At 38.2% G+C, this 21,994-nt stretch overlaps 1 protein-coding gene across 10 annotated transcripts; it reads left to right on the forward strand.

Annotated features, from left to right (window-relative positions):
- The first annotated feature begins 3,252 nt into the window (after positions 1 to 3,252).
- On the forward strand, positions 3,253 to 20,440 carry HNRNPD (heterogeneous nuclear ribonucleoprotein D). Of its 10 annotated transcripts, none has more exons than XR_015165243.1 (10): positions 3,253 to 3,780; positions 5,642 to 5,698; positions 14,575 to 14,743; positions 15,352 to 15,513; positions 16,820 to 16,951; positions 17,382 to 17,481; positions 17,595 to 17,741; positions 18,840 to 18,934; positions 19,248 to 19,354; positions 20,115 to 20,440. XR_015165243.1 is itself a non-coding variant. In XM_086405149.1 (9 exons), the coding sequence occupies exons 1-8, from the start codon at positions 3,548 to 3,550 to the stop codon at positions 18,905 to 18,907; spliced, it is 1,068 nt and encodes a 355-aa protein (XP_086261275.1). In that variant the 5' UTR covers positions 3,253 to 3,547; the 3' UTR covers positions 18,908 to 18,934; positions 20,115 to 20,440. The 10 variants fall into 10 exon arrangements, 4 of the variants coding, with proteins under 4 accessions (XP_086261275.1, XP_086261278.1, XP_086261277.1 ...); XR_015165244.1 differs by having other exon boundaries at positions 19,248 to 19,318; XR_015165246.1 differs by lacking the exon at positions 17,595 to 17,741.
- The last annotated feature ends 1,554 nt before the right edge of the window (positions 20,441 to 21,994 follow it).

Raw genomic sequence — 21,994 nt, forward strand, 5'->3', positions numbered from 1 at the left:
AGGCATGGAATTTCTGATGTCAACACAGAGAAGGGATACTAGTTTTCCACAGGGCTGGCACCAGTCTAACTTACTGCCAATACACAATCTTCAGCCACTTAAACATTAAACTCTTACCAATGGCTATGGAATACAAATTTGGTTTTCCCTCTTAAGAAATTTCACATGTCAGCAAGTAGTTTGAGGAAGTGATTTTATGCCAGAGATTGAGATGGTTCAGTTCAGTTCTGTCGCTCAGTCCTGTCTGACTCTTTGCGACCCCTTGAACCGCAGCATGCCAGGCCTCCCTGTCTATCACCAACTCCCAGAATTCACCCAAACCCATATCCATTGAGTCGATGATGCCATCCAACCATCTCATCCTCTGTCCGTCCCCTTCTCTTCCTGCCCTCAATCTTTCCCAGCATCAAGGTCTTTTCCAATGAGTCAGTTCTTTGCACCAGGTGGCCAAAGTATTGAAATTTCAGCTTCAACATCAGTCCTATCAATGAACACCCAGGACTAATTTCCTTTAGGATGGACTGGTTGGATCTCCTTGCAGTCCAAGAGACTCTCAAGAGTCTTCTCCAACACCACAGTTCAAAAGCATCAATTCTTCAGCGCTCAGTTTTCTTTATAGTCCAACTCTCACATCCATACATGACCACTGGAAAAACCAGTGAGACGGTAGTAAGAGACTTTTAAGTCTCTGGAAGAATATCTAGTTTACCCAAAAGATCCTAAACCTAACAAGTTGCCATTGAATAATTCAACCAGCAGTTAGTTTACTATGTGTGCATATGGGCATAAGGGAGGAAGGGGGCTTAGAACACATATCTTTACTCTCCAGAAACTCAAGGTCTAGTAAAGTCACCTGTTTAGAAAAACAGAAGAAAAGATAAAGATTGTGACAATGTATGATTAATTCTACCTCAGGTAGTCTGGGAAAGATTCACAGAAGTAGAAACATTTAATTGGAGTTTTGAAGGACAAACAGGAGTTTTACTTGGCAGGTAAGGAACATAAAGAACTAGAGTTGAAGTTAAATGAGTTCTAAGAGGAACGTTGGGTGGATGTGGGAGAATAGGATGCAGAGATCTGGACCACGATATGTAGGGGTATGAGTTCTAAGGCATCATATATACTCACATAACACATAGTAAAAGTGTTAGCTTTAAAATCATTCCTAGGTTTCCTGGAATTTTTAATATAAACTCCAAGAACTCCTAGAGAAGGAAATGGCTACCCACTCCAGTATTCTTGCCTGGAGAATCCCATGGACAAAGGAGCCTGGCGGTCTACAAGTCCATGGGATCACAAGAGTCAGACAGCACTTAGCAAGTAAACCACCAAGAAGTCCAGAAGCTACAGGGCTATGTGTGAATTAAAATAAACCTTTTGGGAGTCTTTTACTAAAAGGCAGGCACGCGAAAAGCTGTCTGAAGAGCAAAAGAATCCTCCCTTTAGACAGAAGAGATTCAAAAGACACCCCCTTTAGATGATCTTCTTAGTCATCTCTAAATTGGAATATTTGGTTTGAACACAATACTCACTTTCTTCTTGGCTACTTTTATTTTTTTGGCCCATACAGCTGTGCATCTGGGATTTTAGCTCCCTGACCAGGAATTTAATTCCACACCACCTCCCCCACCACCCGCGGCAGTGGGAATGCAGTCTTAACCACTGAACCACCAGCGAAGTCCCTTGGCTACTATTTTGACAGGTGGAGACAGACCTGAAGTCACTACCACTTGATCAAAGATGCACATTCTTGGCATTGCCTGGGTATGATTGACTTAATACAGTTCAGTAAGATTATATTTTTAAGACGTTTTCAGAAATTGATCCGTAGTCTTGGGTTTTAATTATTCTGTAACGCTATTTCTCCTAACTTATTAAGAAAAAAAAAAAAAAAGACTTTTTAGTCTTTCTTTGAGTTTTGGATGGTGTTAATACGAATTCATTTAATTACAAAGTGGAAAACAAATATTTAAACTCTTCAGAGTTCTTAGCTATACTTCACAACTAGTCTTCGTTTCTCCAGTGCCTAGGCACACGCTAAACATGCAAATAATCACTTGTTGACTAAAGTACCTAAAGTCTTCGTATACTTCTAGATGTAATTGCAAGAAGCTGCAAATCCCAAAGCCCGAATAAACCAGCTTCCAGTCAAGGCGCTTGGGATTTCGAATAGGTCTATTAAAGAACTTGACTGTTACCCTGCGTAACACTCCGAGCGGTGTTTAACAACAACAAAAAAACTCCTCTAGTCCACAACAGACCGAGAAACCTTGTAAAGATGACTCACATCATTTATGTACTCTCTATAGCACACAGGCATTAACATTAAATGAACCCTTGGTTGATTTAACACACTTCCCAACTCCTAGCATTTTCAAAGAATCGTGGTAGGTTTCAGGATCCTCAACGACAGCAAAGCAAAACCACCCCGTTCCTTAAGATACGTAAGTTACCTACTTCTTCTGGAGAAAAATTTCAGGAGAAAAGCAGGCAAGCAAGTTATCTTATTTGGAAAGTACATCTTAAAAGGAAAGCAGCCCTGATCGTCAACAACCTCAGCCGGCCCGTCACGGGTTGGGAAGCAGGGGCAGCCGGGGACCCCTCAAAATGTCACCCGGTCGCCAGCGACTACGGCGGCCGGACGAGCTGCCGCAGTCCGTGGCCGCGCGCGGCCAGCCGGGGCGCCTCGCTCAGGCCACCCCAAGCTAGGCGTCCCCAGGAGCCCGCGGGACAGGGTCAAGACCTCTGGGCCGACTCCCTTTCCTGGAGGGAACCGCTGACATCCCAGGGAGCCGCCGGCAGCGCGCCTCCCCTCCCCCACTCCAACTCTGCAAGCGCACAGGGCAAAACCGCCTTCCGGGAGGTGCTACCACACCCCGGCCCGACGCCTCGCCTCCCGCCCGCAGCTGGGCTGTGCGGGAGGGGCTGCTGGGAGAGCCGACCAGGAACCCTCGGAAAAGCGGGGGTGGAGGAAGGGGCCCCTCTAGCCGCGCCTTCGAAACAGCGCTCCTTGTTCTCGATGGTCCCCGCGCGGCCGTCTTATCGAACGCCATTTCCGGTTCCTTTTAAAGGCCCCCACGCTGTGCGGCGCTGCGCGTGCGAGGAAGGTATAAAAGGGAGCGAGAGGGCGGGACCGAAGAGGAAGGGGGAGGAAGGAGAGAACTAGCGGTAAAGGGGGCGGGGGAGGTGCAAAGGGCGCGCTCGCGCGTCACGTGACCGGGACGCGCCGTTCTTCCGTCGGCCATTTTAGGTGGTCCGCGGCGGCGCCATTAAAGCGAGGAGGAGGCAAGAGCGGCCGCCGCTGCTTTTTCTTTTTTAGTGCAGCGGGCGAGAGCGGGAGTGCGCGCCGCGCGAGAGTGGGAGGCGAGGGGGGCAGGCCAGGGAGAGGCGCGGGAGCCTTTGCAGCCACGCGCGCCTTCTCTGCCTTGTTGTGTGCTTCGCGCGGTAGAGCGGGCGCGCGGCGGCAGCGGCGGGGATTACTTTGCTGCTAGTTTCGGTTCGCGGCAGCGGAGGGTGTAGTCTCGGCGGCGGCGGAGGCAGTAGCACCATGTCGGAGGAGCAGTTCGGCGGGGACGGGGCGGCGGCGGCGGCAACAACGGCGGTAGGCGGCTCGGCGGGCGAGCAGGAGGGAGCCATGGTGGCGGCGGCGCAGGGGGCAGCGGCGGCGGCGGGAAGTGGAGCCGGGACCGGGGGCGGAACCGCGGCCGGCGGCACCGAAGGGAGCAGCGCCGAGTCGGAGGGGGCGAAGATCGATGCCAGTAAGAACGAGGAGGATGAAGGGTGAGTAAGGGGCGGCCCGGGATAGTCAGGCCCAACTATCCCCCCTCCCCCTCCCTACCCCCCCGCCATTAGGCCTCGTTCCCGCTCTCCGCCCGCCCTCCAGGCGCCCGTGCAGCCTCTTTGCACTGTCCTCCCCTTTTCTACGCTGGTCTCCCCGGGGCTTTCATTTCCTTCTCCCCCCAGCCTGCTAATCGCCCCCTCCCCCATCACACACGTTTCCACCTTTAGCCGTCACCATGCTGCTCCCCGGCCCGCCCTCCTTCCCTCCCTCGCCTCGGGTCTCCTCCCACTGACTTAGCCGCCGGAATTTTTTCCCGCCTGTCGAGGGGGTAACCTTTTTTCTAGTCCCGGTGTCTTCTCGCTGCCCAGTTTTCTTAAAAGTCCTGGGTATAAAAAACGCAATCAGAAAAGCTTGTATGCCTGGACACCTAAGGGTTATTGGGTGCTTCTCACTGCAGCATCCCGAGACGATGCTTTTTACAAAACACATGCTTCGGGGAATGTGTAGGCTGTCCAGCTTTCCTCTTTTCCCGTCTCGGCTTCAGGCCGAATGTATTTTGTTTTTTTCTTAGTATTTTGAGTAAGTTTCGCCTCGACCTTCGCCTTTTTCCTCTATTCACCATCGCCCAACGGCTTGCTCACACAGTCCCTACTTTTCAGCTTTACGGAACCCAGTGGGCCCGGTGAAATTGCCCGATCGCCTGTTGGTACGTTGGTTTTGCTGCCAGGGCTTTCCTGAAGTTCCTGGTCGGCGGGCCTGCGCTTGACTGGAGCTCTTCTACCTCTGGCTTGCGAACTGCCCTTCCCCCACCCGCAGAGTTATTCTAACCGCGCACCTTTTTCGCGCCCTCGGCTATTGGATTCCCCGACTGTGGATACAGATAGTACGCTTACCTTACTTCTTCTGGGCGGTTTTCAGTTTTTACAACCCACCCTGTGCCCGGAATCCTTTTTTTGGTCTCTCTTGATTTCTCCTTCCCGCTCTCACCCGCTTAAGTTAAAGGAGGCCCACCAGCCTTCTTTCATAAAACGAACAAATCCTGTATTGTGCTATGGCTTTTTTTTTTTTTTTTGCAGGTTTTTAAGTAGTAAGTTGTTTTCTCCATTTGGAATACGTTGTGTGTATTACTTAAAGCTGCATAGTATTTATTAGAACGCAGCATTTGGGAGCCGGGAGCATAATACAGGAGTTAGCAGGAGGGACTAAATCGAGGTTCTTGCTTGAGTTTTCTTATTCCCGTTACTGATCACTCATCTTGGGTTATCGCTTCCATTAATTTTTGTAGTTGGGGCGGGGGGGGGGTGTGTCTGTGAACTTTTTTCCGCTGTAACAAGGAGAAAGGTGTTGGTAGAAGGTAAAAACAGTAAAATGTCGCTTTAACCCAATATTAGAAAACACGGTGTCCTTTATTGGGAAAAAGCACAAGCTTTGCAGCGGGAGAGATAAGCCCTTTGGATACAGGATTTAATATTCTCAGCCGAGGCAGACTTGTGTGGGGCTGTTTTGCTGATTGCTGGCTTTGGGAGAGTAGAGGTGGGATGGGGAAACTTCATTTATCTTGAATTATGTACGACTTAGTTTAAGAAAGGGATATGTTAAATGTTTGGAAATTTAAGCCTTTAACGTTTTGGTTTTTTTCTGAATTCTGTTCTTTGGACAGAGGCAGCCAAATGATTAATTGTTTAACTTACTGTTTGGGGCAGGCTTTCTGTTCTGAATTTTCAAATCACAAAGCAGCTGCCTTTGTAGTTAATCTACTATTGAACTAGAGTGTAAATAAATTAAAGTTTTTAACCCTAACATGTCAAACACTAAAACTAGAATTTTGATTGGTTGCTGTACCGGTTGTTAATTCCCTAGCCATTCAAACTCCTCCCCACGACACTCTGAAGCAGCGACGGCACAGCGGGAAGAATGGTAAAACTTTTACATTTTATTTCTGTATTATAAAGGTTTCAGTAGTCATAACATGTGGAGGCTTTGAATTGGTTAGTTGCCCATTGATTCCCAGGAAATTCTAGACTTTAGTACAGTAGGATATTTTGTACCTGGGATATAAAACCTTTTAGGCATGTGTGTGATCTTTGGGCAAAATTGATGCCATTACATGGTTTTTGGTCTGTGGTAATGCATGTATTTGTGGTTTGGCCAATTAATGCTTAATATAATTAGTAATGATGTTTTCTATGTGAGCAAGAAAAAGTAAATTGAAAGTTGATTTGATTTTGTTAAGACAAAATTTCCTTGTAATTCTAACTTTAATGCTATGTGTGAAGGTTATCTGATACGAAGTATTGTGTGTTTAAAATATATTGCATGTTATACTGAAGTATTCTGGAGATGTCAAAACCATTTTTAAAGTAGTATTGTGTATATGTATGCAAAAATGAAGTTTTTTTAAAAATCTCCAAACATATTTGTAAACACAACTTTAAAAAGAATTGCACATTAATGTTAGATCATATTGATGTGGCTTTCCACTACAGCTTAAATCAGACTTTTAGATGTTCAGTGTGATTTGGCTGGAATGTTAATTACAGTTGGTTTACATGTATTCACAATTGCATGACTTTTTGGAAGTCTGGTAGATTATTGTTCTTTTTATCCCTCCCTTCCTCCAGATGTCACTATTTCAGCCTTTAGGTTATATTTGAGTTTTCTAAGAGTTTGTATTTACTACCACTGGTGTTTAGAGGGCAGGTAAATTGCAGGTAGTTGACTTACAGCTGTAGAGACTACATTCTAAGAACCCAGTTGGGATAACATTTAAATCTTACAGGAGCTTATTACTGTTATTTTCTTTCACTGAAATCTGTCCAGTTTTATATTGGAGATGAAGTTTGACATACTGAATAAAAGTTTTTTGATGGAAATTAATCTGTTTGGCCCTTTGATAGTTGAATTTCATTTCTAGGCAATAGTGGCAAACTAAGTATAAATTACAACTGTATTTGACTGCTCCATTACTTATTTCATCTTATGTAAGCAGTTATTTTCAGTAATTTGAAAGGACCATACACTTAGGTATAAAGGTTGGTTATTTCTTTGACTTTGCGATAATTTTTGTGTTCTGTTACCTAATACTATATAACTTTGCAAGTTTTTTGAGTGATCTCTCAGGAAAATTGAACAATTGAATATTTACAGCTAACAATTTTAGGTTTTAACAAATATTTTCATTTTTAAAGTCTAATAATTTGACTTAAATTACTGTCTCATCAGTTAGCCTCGTGCTTTACACATACTGTTTTTTAAACAACAACAAAAAAATCCCTCAAAATTTCTAATCTTTTTGGTGTTTGCACTTGCCACCCTATGTGCTGTTCTCTGTGTCCCAATTTGAGGAAAACTGGGGAAAAGTTTCGTAATAGTGAAATAGTGGTTAATAGAGACAAAATTATCTAAATTTAATTTCTTAAACATATCTTTTTGTGTGTGTGTTTTTACGATTCTAATGAGACTAAAGTGATTACAATTTCATCTTAAAAGTATTTTAAATTGTAGACTGAAGTGTTTATTTTTAATACAAGAATAAACAGGCATTTTGAGGAGGACATGCTTGTTAAACCTCTAGTGGAATAAAGGGTTTCCACAATTTACTGTGGACGTTTAGGGTATTTCTATAGTAAAATGCCTTCCTGAGTTCACCTCATTTTAATTTTTCCAACTTTCACATTCCAAGTTTTTACTTAGAAGCTACTACACTGGGATTTCCCGTTTTGGTGTGGACTTACTCCTCCTCTATAAGGCCACAATCCTTTTAGATACTCTAAAATCACTTAGTGTCTGCTAAAATAATGCATTCCATGTATAGCAAGCTACCTGGAGACAAAGTTTTTACATTCTAATGATTCATGGGGAGCTGTAATAATACTATGTTAACCTTCAGACAGTTTTACAGGGTAGGTGCATTGACTTAACCTTCATTGGATTACACAAGCAGAATAACCCTTTTGTCTATCAGCCAAAGTACAGCAATAATTTCCTAGTAATAGGTTGATTGATATAGTACTGTAACTGTTAGTGTATAAATTTAAATATGATTCTTCCTGTTTGAGAATATTGTAAATTAAATGTGCTATAGGTTGTCACCCATCTAATTTTTAAGAAATGGGTCTACCTAACAAGTTTTTGTTTTAAATATTTGAGATTATACTCTATATCCTGGTGCTTCTGGGGCATCTTGAACATTGCTTTGTAGAAGAACAGTTACTTTTAGATAAAATAGTCTCACGCCAGATTGACTGGCCTTTGATTTAGTATGTTGGATTTACTATAAAGTTGAGACCCTGAGTAGACTGAATTTTAGCATTCTTTGGAACCTTTGACAGCTTCCAGGGCTAAAATTGCAGAAATGGATGCCCCCAGATCTTAAGATGATGAACATGTAAGGAAGGAGTACTCAATTCTCTTCGTTTCATGTTTTTTCTTCAATATACAGGATACTAAAATCACCTGACCTTTTGGGTTTGGAATTGGAGAATATCATTGAATATCAGTTTTTAAGTGTTGCTTTTTGAGATGAATATACTTGTAGCCCCTTTTATAAATTAAGTGTATGTTTACTGTGAGTTTTTCTGTTTTGTTTTTTTTTTTTAACATTACCAGGGTACTCTGTCATCTGTAAGGGTGCCCTAATAAGAGTTTTGAATTTAACATTGTGTGTGATTTCATGGCCAATATTGAGGGTGATTAGTTTTAGCTTGAAAGCATTTAAAAAGGAATAGAATTAATTTTTTCCCGTATTCGAATTAAAATTGCACCTTGAGTGTGTGCAGGTTCACAAATGGAGTGATGAAACAACCTTTGTTAGTTGAAGTTTCATTTGACTTTAGTTCTGCTTCAACGTTTTAGTAGATAGGGCACTGAACTGGATGCTGGAAGCGTGGAATCTGTTTCTGTTACTTCACTTCCAACAGTGTGGTCTCAGGTAATATAACATGTTTGTTACTTGGTTTGCTGATCTGTTTGATGGAAACACTGCTCACCACAGGAAGATTGACTACATAGCCTGCTTTCATAGCTTGTGTGTATTTATCCTGTGCCTTAATAGTTGATACTGCCAGTGGTTTACTCCTGTGGAGTAAAGGTAAGCATGTTTTAGTTTCTGGAGTATTATATTATACATTGGAGCTAGACATTTAAGACTCTTTGGGGGTGGATTGGGAGACTCATATTACTGGCAGTGTTTGGCCAATAATCAAGGTGATAGTTTTAAGCATTGGGTCATGTTCTGTAAGCTCCTGCTTATCTAGACTTGAAGCTATCACAAAGCCCAAACAGCCGGGAAACCCAGCTCTGTCTCCCTACCCCAAGTCTCATGAGAAAGAGATGAAATTGTCAGCCAGTATACTCGAAAAGAATCAACAGACAATGTCATGGAATGAATCTTAAATATTTTCCCCCTTACATTATTAAAAAGTAATGTGATTTTAAAGCATTGCAAGATTCTGAAGTTCCATGGAGAAAGGTGAAAATCATTTGATGAGTTTAGTGTTGATAAAGAATTGTGAACGTGTAGTAATCTCAGTTAACCAGAATCTTAACCTCTAGGTAGAACAGTGTTTATCTTACAAAGTTGATTGAGAGTTTATTTTAAAAGCAAAAATACAAGATGTCATTCTTGCTTGGGAATGAAATGAAAAGGGGAAATTTTGGGTTAAACATTTAAAGTTTGTTTAAAAATTCTCATGTTTATTAGCTATTAGATTTCAACTCAGTTGTCCTTTTTAGTCATTTAGGTTCATTCAAAGTATGAAGAAATAAGATCTGATACATTAGCTCTTAGAAGAATTTTTTTTTTATTGACTTACTAAAAGTTTGTCAAGCCATTTCCAGGGGTATTTTTTTTTAATGCAGATTCTAAAATGATACCATGTGATATCTAGTTGCAAAAAATGAACCCCTCCCTGTTTTAGGTAACTGCTGACTTAATTTTAAACTAAATCTGTATTTCATAAGGAAAAATAAATACTCATTTTTTTATCTACTGGTAAGAGTCCTTACTAGCAATAATGTTTAATATTTTAGGATTGTAAAGACATAATGATAAAATACCAGAAATTTTATTTAAATAAGGATTAGTGTTTATGCTTGAGTGACATTACTCTAAAAGGTGACAGTACTTAGCCAGTCATGTTACATACTTGAAATGTATTATCAGTTTGACATTCTGTTGTAGTTTTTAAACTGTCAGAATTTGTTATGAAACTACATATGGAAGATTGCAAGTTGTTGGGAAGTTTTAAAAGAGAACTTTCTTTGCCCTTTTCCAAAATTGGAAAGAAGTGTAATGAATGATATTCAAAGTAATGATGTATTACTTTGAATAGGGTATTTGACAGTAAAGCCTTGTTAGGGGAAGTATCTTTATATAAAAAATACTATTGAGTTTGGAGTGTTTAAACCTAGAGGCCTCAGTAGTATTGAAAATAAAGTTCTTAGATGGGAAGAAACAGCTTCCACCAGCCAGTACTGTTGCTTACATATTGCTTTTTATATTTAGAAATTCTTCCTTACTAAAGTTACTGGCATTTATGTAGAGTACAAACAAATCATTAGTGTGAATTTGGAACTACATTTTATTTAAAGAGTCTCAGACAACCTAATTTCCTGTCTGTATTTTTTATATGGGATATATAAAGTTTTGAGGCTAAGTCTTCAGCATTAAAAATCATCTTTTAGGATCCATTTGTATAAAACTCATCTTGGCCTATACACCTTTAATGTTGGAAACTTTAGCTCATGCAGATTAAAAACAAGTCATTGAATAAATGAAAAAATTATTTAATATTTTAATATTTAGTTTGTGTTCTACCCTTCTAAATAGTAATTTGTTTTTATTGAGCACTTAGAGTGTGTCAGACCATGTTTTGTGCCATTTAAATCCTTATTGCAGGTAGCCGAGGTAAGCGTTCAGTAAGTTCTGAAGGAAGGATTTAAACCCCAAGTAGCTTGGCTCACTGCCTCTAACCTCTAGAAGAGAATGTCCCACAAAGCACCCTCAAGTCTCATTTGGAGACTTATCTGCAATGCTTGTCATTTAATACTATAGTATGGTATAATGTCAGTATTTATAAGGCAAGGATATTTTAATTCTTCAGTAGGTATTTTAAGTTGTGTACTGTATTGCTTCTGGGGTGCTAAATAATTTTATAGATAGAATTAAAAAATTAAACTTCGTTGATACTGTAGATGAAGTTCTACACTTCAATTGGGATTATTGATTCACTTACAGGTAAGGATCAGATTTTAAACTTGTAGTATTAGGGACCCAATTTTGCTACTTGAACAAGTCCTGTGCTGTAGTTTTAACTTGACTGTTCAGGATTTTTATGAAAGTCCAGCTCTCCTTCATTGTAAAATGTTTGTGTATCATTGCAGGGGTGTAAGTAACTTGAAAGTCAGTCTTTGCATTCAAGGCAGCGAAGGTAATCTGGACAGATAAGATATTGTGCTTTAAGTAAGATATAGTAATATAAAATACAGGTAGTTTAAATTGATGTCTTATACCATTTCATAATTTGAGTCGGGATGTGGGAATGCTCATGTTATAAAGACGCTAAAATAAGTTCCCATTTATCCAGAATTAAGATAACAGGCTTACTTTTATCTGTTATATTTTGGTATGTCTACTGAATAAAGACGGGATGGATTTAATATGTTACATTTGGTAAAGATGGGGTGGATTTGGTACAGTATGTTCATTGTAGTATATCCACCTGTCTGGTTATCAGTTTTGTGCAGCAGCCTGCCTTATTAGAGCAGCAGAAGAGTGCTTTGGGGCTGCCAAAATGGTAATGGGTTAATCTCAAAAAGAGCCAGTTAAACTCCTGGTCAGAGGCTGTTTACTGTTACTTTACCAAAAATTAGAAAAAAATCACGTGCCAACTAACTTCCCCCAAAATGGAGCAGGGAGCATTTTAGAATAGCGGCTGCTGATTAATCTGGCAAAAATGAAAACTAGAACTAAGAAAGCTAGAGCCAAGGAATAAGGTGTATTTAATGCATTAATAAAAAGTTCAGAAGAGTGTAGGCATGCTACAAGTAGCATAAGGTGTCAGTGGTGACTGACAGAGTGTTAAATCATGATTACAGCAGAAGAGTATGTGCAGTATGCTGTAGGGGAAAAAGAAAAAAAATCAAGTAGTGCGTTAATTGCTCAGTCGTGTCTGACTCTTTGGGACCCCATGGACTGTAGCTCGCCAGACTCCTCTGTCCATGGGATTCTCCAGGCAAGAGTACTGGAATGGGTTGCCATTCCATCTAGGCGCATTCCAAGTAAATTGAACATTAAACAATTGAGAGACTAGGGAAACAGGAAATACTTGAAGGAAGGTGGACTATCTGGCTTGTTCTTTAAAGGTGCTGGATGGCTAAAGTTTTATTACTACATATTTTGCTCTAATTTTTTGACAAACAATAATTATTCTCTGGAATATCTATAAGTTACAGTTGTCTAGGACATTTGCTGTTCTGGATAAATAGGATATGACTATTAGTTTAAGAAGGATAGCCTCTTCAGTGACCTTTTAACTCTTAAGGTAGGCACATTTAAGTATTTTTTGATCTTCAGGACTCTTATTAAATGTGCAGAGTTTCTCTAAAGAACACTTAATGGACCAATTGATGAATTAGTATGCTTATGTAGTATTTAAGAAAACTGATTTCTAATGTTGACGAAGTTTGGGGTTTGTGAATAATAGAATGTGCCTCATTCTTGGTGTTATATTTTATTTCTTTGTAACTATTTTTTATTAATTTTAAATTGAGGACACAACTCAATAAAAACATTGCCTTGGGTAAATAAAATATTGCCTTGGGTAAATAAAATCAAAACTAGTTTTGTCTCAGTATCTGAGGAATAGGCCAGACAGCCACAGGATTTTCTTGCCTTTCAATTTCAGTTTTTTAAAAAAGGCTTCTTTAATTATTCTCTTCAGGTTGAAATAACTTCAAACTGTTAAATTATTGGTGGAAAGTTTCTGTAATAATCACAATAGTAGTAATTTAATAGTTGGATTTTAACATAGTTGAAATTGTTTCTATCAAGAATATCCCGTGAATATCAGAGTAAGAGGTCATTGCCTTATAGTCAGTTTCTTTCTCATGAAAAAGATAGTAGTGTCCTCTTCACCTTGAAAGAGTAAATGTTGATAATGTACTTTCGTCTATGAAGGTACATACTCTGGATCTGTAGGTTAAAAATAAAAGTGCTTAAAGCAATTTAAGTAACTTGGACTGTATATTATTTCACTGGATATGAAAGAAAATGTCATTGAAAATACCTCAACTTTTTCCCCATGGAATTAGCCATAAACATTAAAAAATACCTGTACATCATGAGTGTTTTGTTATACTCCTTTGATTATAGAATACAAAAAGGGTTAATAAAAGTTACTTAGAGTGTGGAAATTTTATTAGAATTCTGAATGTTAAGCATATAAATAGTCCAGTTCTAGAATACAGGTACAAGTTGAAAACCTAACTTAAATGGGAAGCACACTGTATGCCTAAAAATGACTTTTTTTGTGTTAAATTTATCATTGGAAGTAAGAACAAGACTGATAAAACAGTAAGATCAGTAACACCTCAGTTAATCTGGCATTTTTAGGTTAAGCTGAAGCAGGATCTTATTCTAGAGATAAGACTTTGTCCTTTTGTTGAAAGAGTTGGTTTCAGTGGCAGAATTCTAAGAGGCCCACAAGATGGAGATGTTCTTGCTTTAATTTCTTTCCAGAGCTGAAAGTTAGCACCACATTCCCCCCCTGCCCTTACCTCTGACCCTATCTGTAGTTACAGATAGAAGTCGTTGACCAAACATGGTTTTACTCCCATGTTGAAATTGATTTTTAGTCCTCACATAACAAATTCTGACAGTTTACCCTTAAAGTAACAATCTTCAGTCTCTCCAAAGGATAGGAGGTAATGTTAGCTCTTTTGTGGGACTGGGTAAAGAGGGCAGAAGTCATAGGGCTCACAGAGCCGCCAGATCTGAGCTTTATGACCTTTTGCTGTAATAAAAATAGGATTTCATGTTAAATTTTCTTTTGAGGGGGGCTGTAGTTTGGATTTAAAGTGTCTTGGTGGTTTCCACTTACCACTTGTCACTTGTAGCATTTTAAAGATTTAAATATCTTATTGCTGGTTAACTGAGGTTCTACTGGAAATAAATCATCTAGGCTAATTAGTGGGTTTTGCTTCACTGGATAATTCTTTTTATTCATTAAATTGCTTATGTGATTACTTTTGTCTTTATTAAGGATTCTTAGCACATCCAAAAACTTGGTTTACAACTTAATTGTGAGACTTTCTCATTTTTTTGTGCTAAGAGTTTTATTAATGAGAGAACTGTTAGAAAAGAAACTTCAGTGTAAGCACATGGTAGCTGCTGTGATTAGTGGGAACTGCATAACCTTTTTATAAGTTTAATAAAGATTTGGAAGAGAAATTTCAAGGTGAAATTCTGTATTTCGCTATTAGCAGTATTGTAATTTAAGAAAGACGGTATACACTCTTTTTACCTTGGGGATGCACTTATCTTTTTCATAAGTCAAAAGACTTAATCTGCTGCTTGCTCACTATCTTGTAATTGATTATGCAGGCGCAGTAGTGATAAAACTCTCCAAAACTGTAATAGAGTGTTCTTGATATGTGGTTATGTAGGAAGAGTGACATTTCAATATACTGCCCAGTAAATTGGTGCAGTTTGGGGAAAGTATATTATTGATGTGGATACTTAAGGCAAAATAAAAAACTTTTTAGCATTTTAATATTGCTTTTTGTCTTTACAGGAAAATGTTTATAGGAGGCCTTAGCTGGGACACTACAAAGAAAGATCTGAAGGACTACTTCTCCAAATTTGGTGAAGTCGTAGACTGCACTCTGAAGTTAGATCCTATCACAGGGCGATCGAGGGGTTTTGGCTTTGTGCTATTTAAAGAGTCGGAGAGTGTAGATAAGGTAGTGTGCTATGTGTTCTCATCAGTTAATAATAAAATATGTGAATAGTTTGATAAAATTAATATGCCCATTGTTTGTGATTTCCCTCTTTGCTTATATGAAGGAAAAGATAACGGCTTTTGCCAATACATTTTAAGAATCAGATTGAAGAATTGTTTACTGAATACTTCATGTGCCAGGCTCTACTATATTAAGATTAAATTTAAAAGCCTTTAAAGATGCTTGATTGGAAAGATGTGCTGTGACATGTTTACAGAAGTAGAGATGTTGAAATCTGTAGGCAGGAAACTTGACTGGATCATTTTACATTTCAGTCTTTAGGCTACAGGGAAGTAGCAATCATGCTTATAGAGCTGATAGATAAAGGCATGATGATTTTCGGATTATTGATTAACCCTTCTCATTCTTAACTGACCTTGAGGCTTAAACACTAGTATATATTAGCAGATGGCACATCACTACATTTGGACGGTTTAACTGTGGGCTGGTCAACGTATGTCTGGCATTAGCTATATTTATTCAACTATAGTTATTCTTAAGTAAGTTAATGATCTCTGAACTTTAGTTAAGATACACATCTTTCAAATGAAAAACTTCAATTTCCTTAGGTCATGGATCAGAAAGAACATAAATTGAATGGGAAGGTGATTGATCCTAAGAGGGCCAAAGCCATGAAAACAAAAGAGCCTGTTAAAAAAATTTTTGTTGGTGGCCTTTCTCCAGATACACCTGAAGAGAAAATAAGGGAGTACTTTGGTGGTTTTGGTGAGGTATGTGTTAATATTTTGACCCGTGTTTTTTTTTTTTTGTTTGTTTTTGTCAAATTTAGTATAAATACAGTTGTCACATTATAGATTTCTCAAAATTGTTTTGAAGTTTGGACAGATAATGTGATTTGTTTGGAAATAAATACAGTTGTCACATTATAGATTTCTCAAAATTGTTTTGAAGTTTGGACAGATAATGTGATTTGTTTGGAAATAAGGATGGTGTAGATACTTTATTAGTAGTAGTTTCAGTAGTGTCTTTGGAGGTTAGAAGATTGCCTGTTCTGGTTTATTGAGGAGCTGTTGTGCGCAGTGTCCCTGGGCACAATGTACACAAACTTTAAAGGAGATGTTCCTATTTTGAAATTTACTGGATTAGTAGAAGGAATAAAACTAAATGAGGAAGAAATCAAGATTGGATTACCTGAGATACACAAGGCAGTGCTTCAGTTGAGAATAGAAAAGAAATAAACTAAAAATATGGTGGAGTGCCTTCTCAGTTAAGTACATGTATATGTGCAGATTTTATGAAGCTAATTACAGATTTAGATTCTGTTTGTGAATTAATGATTTAAAGCTGAGAAATTTGAGTCTTTAGACCTAGATACAGCCGGCAGACATCCTTGGTATGATTCAGACAGACATATTGCTTGTTTTGTTGTTAGTATTTAAGAGCTGAAATATTTCCCGCAAAAATCTGGGCATTTACCTTTTCTTCGATATTTGTAAGATCAAGCAACATTGGGATTGCCTTCTTACATGGTTACAGCCATCTAAGATTTAAGTGTAGCAGCTTCTACCTTTGCTCGAATATTCTTTATAGTTTTTAGCAGTTCTCACCATTCCCCCATATTCTCCCAAACAGTCACTTTAATTCTGTTTCTCTTAAAATAGACTGTTTTGGGATGTTCCTGGTGTTCAGTGGTTAAGACTTCACTTTTGCCATGCAGAGGGCGTGAGTTTGATCCTTGGTCAGGGGACTAATATCCCACATGCTGAATGGCACGGCCAAAATTTTTAAAAATGTATTGTTTCCTTTTGCTTGTGCTTAGTGGGCATTTGAGTTTGTGACCCTTGAATTAAGTAATATATGTCAGTGCCCTGGGAAGCTGTATTTTTATAAAAAGCTTTAAAGACTTTAGGTGGAGTGCATATTCTAATGTGAAAACTTCTTTTAAAAGAGTAAAGTAAACGGAGAGACAGCAGAATAGAGCTTGAGGGCCAAATGCTTGTTTTCTCTGTGCATTATTTTCCCTACTAAACTTGCAAACTAAGGTATTATAACTTTTTTTTTTTTTTTAATAATCAGGTTGAATCCATAGAGCTCCCCATGGACAACAAGACCAATAAGAGGCGTGGATTCTGCTTTATTACCTTTAAGGAAGAGGAACCAGTGAAGAAGATAATGGAAAAGAAATATCACAATGTTGGTCTTAGTAAAGTAAGTTAAGCAATTGTAGATAATACTGGGTGGTGTTGAGAGTTAATCATGTAAACTTTCTATAAAAGGCTCAGTTTGTGTGCTTCTGCTTTAAAGATGTCTTATTGGCTCCTTATTTATCAGTCATTCTTTGACTTTTTGCTTTTAGTTGGGGAATATTTTTTTTGTTTTTAAGTGAATTTTTGTCTAGACTTTACCAGGAGATATTTTCTGAGGACCCAACAAATAGAATATAGTAGCATACTCAAGCAGATACTTCTTGGATCTGTCAGAAGTGTTATTTCTCCAAGTACTGATGATTGGTTTACTTGAAGAATTGATTTGAGGAAAGTATCAAATCAGCCCACTGTATGTTTTAGACAGTATTGGCTATTCTGGTTATTTTTTTTTCCTTGAGTCAGTATAATCACATACTTTTTTCTCTCTTTAGTGTGAAATCAAAGTAGCTATGTCGAAGGAACAGTATCAGCAACAGCAGCAGTGGGGATCGAGAGGAGGATTTGCAGGAAGAGCTCGTGGAAGAGGTGGTGGTAAGCTTGAGCCTAAGTTTACTCTTATCTTAAGCTTTTCTACTTTTTAATTATCCTGAAGTAAAGATCTTTGCTGATCTTCTGACTTTAGTGAACCTATTAATGTGCTGCAGGCCCCAGTCAAAACTGGAACCAGGGATATAGTAACTATTGGAATCAAGGCTATGGCAACTATGGATATAACAGCCAAGGTTACGGTGGTTATGGAGGATATGACTACACTGGTTACAACAACTACTATGGATATGGTGATTATAGCAGTAAGTACTATACTTTTTATATTAACTGCTATTTGACATTTATTTTGTACAAATTTGGATAGGTAGAAAGGTTAGTGTAGCTTTGCCAAGTGCAAACTTCTTCAGGTTTCAAATTCCTGGAAACTTGAAACTGCAGCCATTTTTTGCTGTTTCTCCCAGCTTTTGTAGCACATGCACGCTCTAAGGGTAAGGTGTATGTGTGTTTCTGTATATGTTTGCTGGGCTTCGGTTTTTCTTGCTTTTAGAAACTAAGGTTAGGTCAGGTCTTGTAAGTTCAAGGTATTCTAAATGTCAGTTCTTGGACCAACCAATAATCTTGGCATGATGTGTCTTAAATCCTATAAAAGCGAAGGATGTTGCCAGTTACCACAAATCGTATCCTCACCATAAGATAATCAGGTGTAAATTGTTAAAACAGTTGTTGAACTTGATGGGGCAAAAAAGAACCCTTGAAATTGAGACATGTGAAGCCCTGACTTTATTGTGCAACTTGATATGTTGCTCTCCTAATTCGTGGTGACTTCTGCCTTTCAGGGAAGGGGCTCTACTGGAAACAATTTTAGATTTGTTTGGAGGAGACTGGTTGCATTGATTGCATTGTTTTAAGTGGTGATTCTTTTTCTTCCTTGGTTAGACCAGTTCTTGGAATCATATCCTTTCTTAGGTGACTAGGCCTGCTGCACAATAATAGGCTAACTAAAGTCAGAAGAAGGTCAGCAAAGATGGCTGGGTGAGCTTGGAGCCCTTTGCTTAGAAGGGCAGAGATAAGAAACGTTGATTGTGGTTGACAGAATCTCCTGTTCTAAATTGTAAGACGGTTTTACCTGGTGGTTGTAAAAGAGTCTGCTATGAAACTCTAAACCTTTAAACTGTAAGGGTCAAGGGATTGTGTTCCATTTTATATAAGAATCAAGTAATCAACTCATCCTGAATGCTTCTCATTGTAGGCATTCAACATATACTTGTTAAATGATTGGAGATGGTGATTTTTTATGCTGGGAGGATAACTCCTAATTTTTTGCTATATTTAAAATTAGACACTGTTCTTACTAGTACTGTGTAACCACTGCAGATGTTCTAACCCTGTTTTTACTTTAGACCAGCAGAGTGGCTATGGGAAAGTATCCAGGCGAGGCGGCCATCAAAATAGCTACAAACCATACTAAATTATTCATTTGCAACTTCCCCAACAGGTACGTTCTCAAAACAGTCCTATTATCATCTTAAAGTAGTTTATATGTTCTATATTGTACTTAATATAATGTTTACTATTTTAAAGTTTCACAGCACCCAGCTGTGACAGCACACAGCTTATCATATTTTAACATAGTGACTTTTCAAGATATGTAACACAGGTGCTTTTAAGCTTTTTGCCTTTTTTGTCCTATTATTAACAAGTCAGTAAAGTTAACAGGTAAAGTACTGCTAATGGGTACAAATTAAGGAATTGCAGCAAAAAACTATTGCCTACTAACTCTGACATTATACCTTGTTTGTACCCGCCAGCGGGAACTTCCTTGCAGGCCCTGTGTCGCGCTGACTTCACGATTCTCACAGGCCCGCTCAATGCGGACAGGGTACGAGATGCTCACGCTCTCGAATGCTGCCGTGTGGTATGGTCTCTTCCAACATCCTGTATCAGCATTATAAAATAAAATGGATACTTCAAGCTTTGCCTTCACTTATTTCTTTGCTTTTAAAAACTATTTGTAATGTAATTTTAATGCATTTTTTACAGGCCCAGTAATGGTTAAATACGTCAGCTTACTGAATAATTTTAACTATTTATTCTTCTAAGGATACAGCTTGTCTCTGGATTTTCCAGTCTTAATTTTATATTTTATTAATCTATTTTAATGCTTGCTTTTCCCATTTATAGACGTTGTAGCAGTAATTGCAAGAAGTTCTTGAGCTGAATTCCTGTTGTGACAACTTCCTATATATCTATAATTATAATAGATAACTTTTTCTTTTAGTTGTATATAACTTTTCTATAATTTCCGATGGGCAAGAGATATGCTGATCCAATAAAAATAAGTTTAAATATTAGATGCTCTTGGGTCAAAATGCCTTTTACCAAATTGACTGACCTTTTTTATGAGTTCTTGGGTAGATGCTTTTTGAAAAGCTTTTTGTAATTTTAAAGAACCCTTTGAAAGCATATCACATCTTAAACCAGTGGTGCACATGTGGATTTACAGCTCATGGACTCTACTGTTCAGCTTTAATTTATAAAACATATCACACATTTAATGTTATACAATATTTACATATAGTGGGACATAGGGATATCTCAGTTTTATGTAAATTTTGGTAAGTGTTGTAGCTGCCTGGAGTGATTGCTGTTTTCTTTTTCTTCTTCTTTGTCTCCAGGTGGTGAAGCAGTATTTTCCAAATTGAAGATTCATTTGAAGGTGGCTCCTGCCACCTGCTAATATCAGTTCAAACTAAATTTTTTGTATCAAGTCCCCGAATGGAAGTATGACGTTGGGTCCCTCTGAAGTTTAATTCTGAGTTCTCATTAAAAGAAATTTGCTTTCATTGTTTTATTTCTTAATTGCTATGCTTCAGAATCAATTTGTGTTTTATGCCCCTCCCCCCAGTATTGTAGAGCAAGTCTTGTGTTAAAAGCCCAGTGTGACAGTGTCATGATGTAGTAGTGTCTTACTGGTTTTTTAATAAATCCTTTTGTATAAAAATGTATTGGCTCTTTTATCATCAGAATAGGGAAAAAAATGAATTATAAACTGTCATGAAGTTAAGCAGAAGTTTGGAAAATAGTAAAACTTGTCAAAATTGAGGCCATGGTTAAGATTGCAGTGAAATTTTACATGTTTTTAGTTAAGATCTAGTTTTTGGCACAGTGTGACCTCCCTGTCCTAATTGGAAATGACTTAATGTAGTTAATTTGTTTGTTGGATGTTTTAAAAGTACTTCCATATGTAGCCATTAAGCTTTATAATACTTTCCCAGTTTTTGCTTAATATGTATTGTGCTTTTTAGAACAAATCTGGATAAACGTGCAAGAACCCTTTTGCACAGATAATGTTTTGTGCTTCCATTAAATAAAAAATCTGGTTATCATAATACAAATGCAGCTAGTTTAGAGATTTTTAGGGTTGTGGGTTTGTATTCAGTAGATATCCAAGTGTTGAGGGAGGATTAAAGAAATGTGTACTGTGTTGATGTGTGCGCTCATTTGTTTGGATGATTTTTATTGCCATTTCTTAAAGTCTTAGTTTTTTTGGCGGGGGAACGGGGTGTTCAGGGCTTTAAAACATCCCAGACTGGGATTTTAAGACACCTAGCAGTTCTGAGTCATTCTAAGAAAGTAACTGGGAGTTTAGTTGATGGCTTTAGGATTAAGTTGGAAGGTTTCTTTTTTTCTGTCATTTGTAAAATGTAGAAATAGGTAAACTTTCAGTTGGAAGGCTTTTGGTATATGTTAATAGCATTCAGGGAATTGATACATATCAACTTGGAAAATCTTTGCAGTTATTACTCAAGTGAATGGTGGTAGCTTATCCTGACTAGTCAGCTGAGTCAAGCCAGGCTGCTAAGAACAGATAGAAAAAAGTACATTATAGGTGAGAAATCTGATAATTTTGTAGAAGAGTGAAGTGATTTTTATAGTCTTGCCCCCTCCTCTTGTTATGGTGTTGAATCCTCTGGTGTTAAGAATTGACCTCCAACTAGGCAGGCATTTTAAAGTGAACAGAAGTTTGTGTTAGTAAGTTAAACTTACATGATAGATGTCTAAATTGGGGGCTTGGAGCCTGTTTTTGTTGATAGTATTACAACACAGCACAGTGATGCTAATTTGTTTCCTGTATGGCTGTTTTTGCACCATAACAGAGTTGAGCAGTTATGACAGACTGTAAAGCCTAAAATGTTTACTATCTGGCCCTTTACAGAAAGCTTGTGCAGACCCCTGATCTAACTCAGTGAATTTGTTTTGGAACTGTTAAGCAGTACTATATTTTATGAAAGTGTTATGCGTCAGAATCTTTTTTTAAAAGGGGGGTTAAAACATTGAATTAAAAGATAGGTTTTAAAAAGTGAGGTTTGTTTGTAAATGTTCCAGATCGAAACCATTTTTTGCAAAAAGGTTGGAACTGGTTGAATAAAAAGTAGGTTTTTAAAAGTGATGTTTGTTTGTGTTGGATAATGTAAAGCTATCAACTTCATTTTAAGTTTTTGTTATATTAAAAGATTATAGTGCCCCATGATTCGGGAGATTTAAATAGATGTGC

This window comes from Bos grunniens, chromosome 6 (genome assembly GCF_055505025.1).
Source record: "Bos grunniens cultivar Pamir isolate PY7600 chromosome 6, Bosgru_T2T1.0, whole genome shotgun sequence".
Taxonomy (NCBI): domain Eukaryota; kingdom Metazoa; phylum Chordata; class Mammalia; order Artiodactyla; family Bovidae; genus Bos; species Bos grunniens.